This window comes from Sinocyclocheilus rhinocerous, unplaced genomic scaffold (assembly GCF_001515625.1).
Source record: "Sinocyclocheilus rhinocerous isolate Xijiao unplaced genomic scaffold, SAMN03320098_v1.1 scaffold3077, whole genome shotgun sequence".
NCBI classification, from domain to species: domain Eukaryota; kingdom Metazoa; phylum Chordata; class Actinopteri; order Cypriniformes; family Cyprinidae; genus Sinocyclocheilus; species Sinocyclocheilus rhinocerous.
In genome coordinates, this window is record NW_015659411.1 from 7,154 (window position 1) to 11,223 (window position 4,070).

General features: G+C 33.1%; 1 protein-coding gene across 1 annotated transcript in view; it reads left to right on the forward strand.

Moving 5' to 3' along the window:
• The window catches only part of LOC107723877 (uncharacterized), a 5,184-nt gene extending 4,227 nt beyond the window's left edge, over positions 1-957 (forward strand). Inside the window, exon 5 of the mRNA XM_016532605.1 lies at positions 856-957. Within this exon, the coding sequence (XP_016388091.1) occupies positions 856-957 (102 nt within the window). The remainder of the gene's footprint in view (positions 1-855) is intronic.
• Positions 958-4,070: the final 3,113 nt, after the last annotated feature.

The window sequence follows — 4,070 nt, forward strand, 5'->3', positions numbered from 1 at the left end:
TGGGTTGACTCAGAAAGGAAAACTGAATATAGATGAATAAATAAATACATTTTATGTAATTATAAATAATTTGTATTACCATCATTGCATTATTATCATCGTAATTACATTTATGTAATATTAGCTATTATGACACTGGTCTAGGATCAGGATGTAACATAAATATTTCTTACAATAAATGACAAATAAAATCAAAAAGTGCAACTTCATCAAGAGAGCAAGTAAGGGCACCAATACTGACTTATTAATACTTGCCAATATGATATTTCAAGCATTTTAGATGTGCAGGCTGTTTAGGAAGATGAATGTCTCTGCAAGATAAGAAATGTATTTAAAATCACATGATACGGTTTAATTATTATTATTTTATTGCTTTTTAAGGGGCGGCTCCTTTAGACTCGTAAGGAAACGGTCACTGTTATGATTAGCCTTGTCGCTTTTCCACCCTCGGGCCGAAGTGTTCTCCTTGCTTAACCGTTCTGTTGGTGGTTTCGTTTCCACTGTTGGTCTGATAATTATGGAGGCGGTCCAATGCAACATTTTGATGCCAAAAGTTGCAGCTGTGGAAACCGAGTTGTTTGAACAGCTTGGTTTCAACAAAAGCTATTTCTGCTGTGATGAGGAATTGTTGCATTCTGCAAAATTACAGTATGTTTTATAGTAGATGTCAAGAGATCAAACGAAAATTTGATTCTTCGTGTCATTACCGTTTTTAAGAGAAGCTTCCCATATTTAAGACATGTTAACTGTTAATCTTAAATATCTGGATATCAGCATATGAAATATTTAGTCTTGTTCTCTTTGTGTAACTGAACCTTCAATCCTGTTGATTTCTTCTGTGATTCTGTGTTTTAGAATCGTGCTGGAGACCTTTCCCCTAATCAGACTGAAGCTCTGCTGATGAATGAGACGTCCTCTAATCAGTCTGAGACTCATGCTGCCAATGAGACGTCATAGTAACATTATTATTTTGATTGTTTCATTGAAAGAGAAGATTGGAAATGAGAGAATAGCATCAGCTGAAACTCACAACACTCAGAAACACAATACCATGATTTCAGTATTACTGAGATTTCACCTAATACAAACTAGTTTACAATATCATTTATAATTTATAATTCAGTTAAGCGATTTAAATAATACATTAAAGAGTTGAATCTATATTTAAATACCGTAGGTGTTGCTTCAGAAATACAAATAATTAGCAAAAAAGTAATTTAAAAAAACATGTTAGCAGCAATAGTGCTTGATGTTTTTCAGTATAAAGACGGTTCATTTAGAAATGAATGTGAAACAAGCAGTGGTGGAAAGAGTACTGAAAAAATATACTCAAGTAAAAGTACCATTACCTTCCAAAAAATGTAGTGTGAGTAGAGTAAAGGTACTTGTCCAAAAAACTACTTGAGTAAGAGTAAAAGAGTAGCGACATGTACTAATTGTTACAATCTGTCTTCTGGTCAACGACAAAAACGAACAGACGGTTGTAATTTGTAAACAGTTTGAGCGTCAATCCAGTCACTGTAAAGTCCAGTGACGGTATAAAAATCTCACCTAAAAACAAAATGGCACCATACCGTGGGTAGATGCTGAAATATATTAAATGTATTGAGTCACTTTAGATAAAACTTCTGACAACTGCAAAATAAATTAATTAATTTAAAAATGGAAATTAAATGTAAACAGCAGGACTAAAAATAAGATAAGAAAAATAAATAAATAAAATTATAAGAAAAATAAATAAAATGTTTATTTAGTAGGCTGCTGTCCTGAATATGTCACGGTTCTGCTCTGCAGTCTTGTTTCATATTTGTTGGGTGTGTCACGTGGCTTTGTCTTTGTTTATGTTGGCCATGTGCTCCTCAGGGCCTGTTTTTCCCTTTACCACACCCTCTTGTTTAGTCTTTGCCCAGTCCTCCTGTTCTGTTGATTGTTTCTTATAGTGATAGGAATCTAAATGATTCACTGTTTCAAAGCGCTTGCCGCATGCTAAAACAGGTCAAAACAGTGTAACTACAACAAAAACTCAGCTCAAACATGCATAAAACCAGCTTTTACAAACTCGTTGCAAATAATTTATTTAAAGTATAATCTATCAAATGATCATCTAATCCATCTAATACCATAATATTTGTTCTTTTAGCAATTTGTAGGGTTTGTTTGGTTTGTTCTATGGATGGCTCAGCTGAACAGGCCTGTAAGAGATTATAAACTACTATTATCCCTTTTAATTATAATGTCTCATTAAAACGGCTACAAATGTATAAAACCGATCTGAGATCAGGAAAAAACTATAGATGTCTGTTCACAGACGTTGTTCTGAGCTCAGTGAATTTGCATGATTCATGGCTTCACAGAGATCATGGCCTCCCCCCCTATGGTGAACCATATCATTTTTTTTTGTAATTTATTTATTGAAACTGTGGTTGACCATTACAATCAATTTGAGCAATTTAGTCCACATATACAAGAAAGAAAAGCAATCTGTAAGACAGCATTAAGAGAAGAAAAATGGAAAAGTCTGTGACAGACACAGTATTAAGATTAGTGTATGTAAACTTTTGAACTGCTTCATTTGTGTATACATTTTTTTTTTGTCTTGTCTATATGTAAACATTTGTTATGTGAAGTTGCTTATTCAGGACAGTACTATATATATATATATATATATAAAAATCTCACCTAAAAACAAAATGGCACCATACCGTGGGTAGATGCTGAAATATATTAAATGTATTGAGTCACTTTAGATAAAACTTCTGACAACTGCAAAATAAATTAATTAATTTAAAAATGGAAATTAAATGTAAACAGCAGGACTAAAAATAAGATAAGAAAAATAAATAAATAAAATTATAAGAAAAATAAATAAAATGTTTATTTAGTAGGCTGCTGTCCTGAATATGTCACGGTTCTGCTCTGCAGTCTTGTTTCATATTTGTTGGGTGTGTCACGTGGCTTTGTCTTTGTTTATGTTGGCCATGTGCTCCTCAGGGCCTGTTTTTCCCTTTACCACACCCTCTTGTTTAGTCTTTGCCCAGTCCTCCTGTTCTGTTGATTGTTTCTTATAGTGATAGGAATCTAAATGATTCACTGTTTCAAAGCGCATGCCGCATGCTAGCGACACCTGCTGGTCAAAACAGTGTAACTACAACAAAAACTCAGCTCAAACATGCATAAAACCAGCTTTTACAAACTCGTTGCAAATAATTTATTTAAAGTATAATCTATCAAATGATCATCTAATCCATCTAATAGCCTGTTTTTCCCTTTACCACACCCTCTTGTTTAGTCTTTGCCCAGTCCTCCTGTTCTGTTGATTGTTTCTTATAGTGATAGGAATCTAAATGATTCACTGTTTCAAAGCGCTTGCCGCATGCTAAAACAGGTCAAAACAGTGTAACTACAACAAAAACTCAGCTCAAACATGCATAAAACCAGCTTTTACAAACTCGTTGCAAATAATTTATTTAAAGTATAATCTATCAAATGATCATCTAATCCATCTAATACCATAATATTTGTTCTTTTAGCAATTTGTAGGGTTTGTTTGGTTTGTTCTATGGATGGCTCAGCTGAACAGGCCTGTAAGAGATTATAAACTACTATTATCCCTTTTAATTATAATGTCTCATTAAAACGGCTACAAATGTATAAAACCGATCTGAGATCAGGAAAAAACTATAGATGTCTGTTCACAGACGTTGTTCTGAGCTCAGTGAATTTGCATGATTCATGGCTTCACAGAGATCATGGCCCCCCCCCCAATGGTGAACCATATCATTTTTTTTGTAATTTATTTATTGAAACTGTGGTTGACCATTACAATCAATTTGAGCAATTTAGTCCACATATACAAGAAAGAAAAGCAATCTGTAAGACAGCATTAAGAGAAGAAAAATGGAAAAGTCTGTGACAGACACAGTATTAAGATTAGTGTATGTAAACTTTTGAACTGCTTCATTTGTGTATACATTTTTTTTTTGTCTTGTCTATATGTAAACATTTGTTATGTGAAGTTGCTTATTCAGGACAGTACTATATATATATATATATATATATATATATATTTA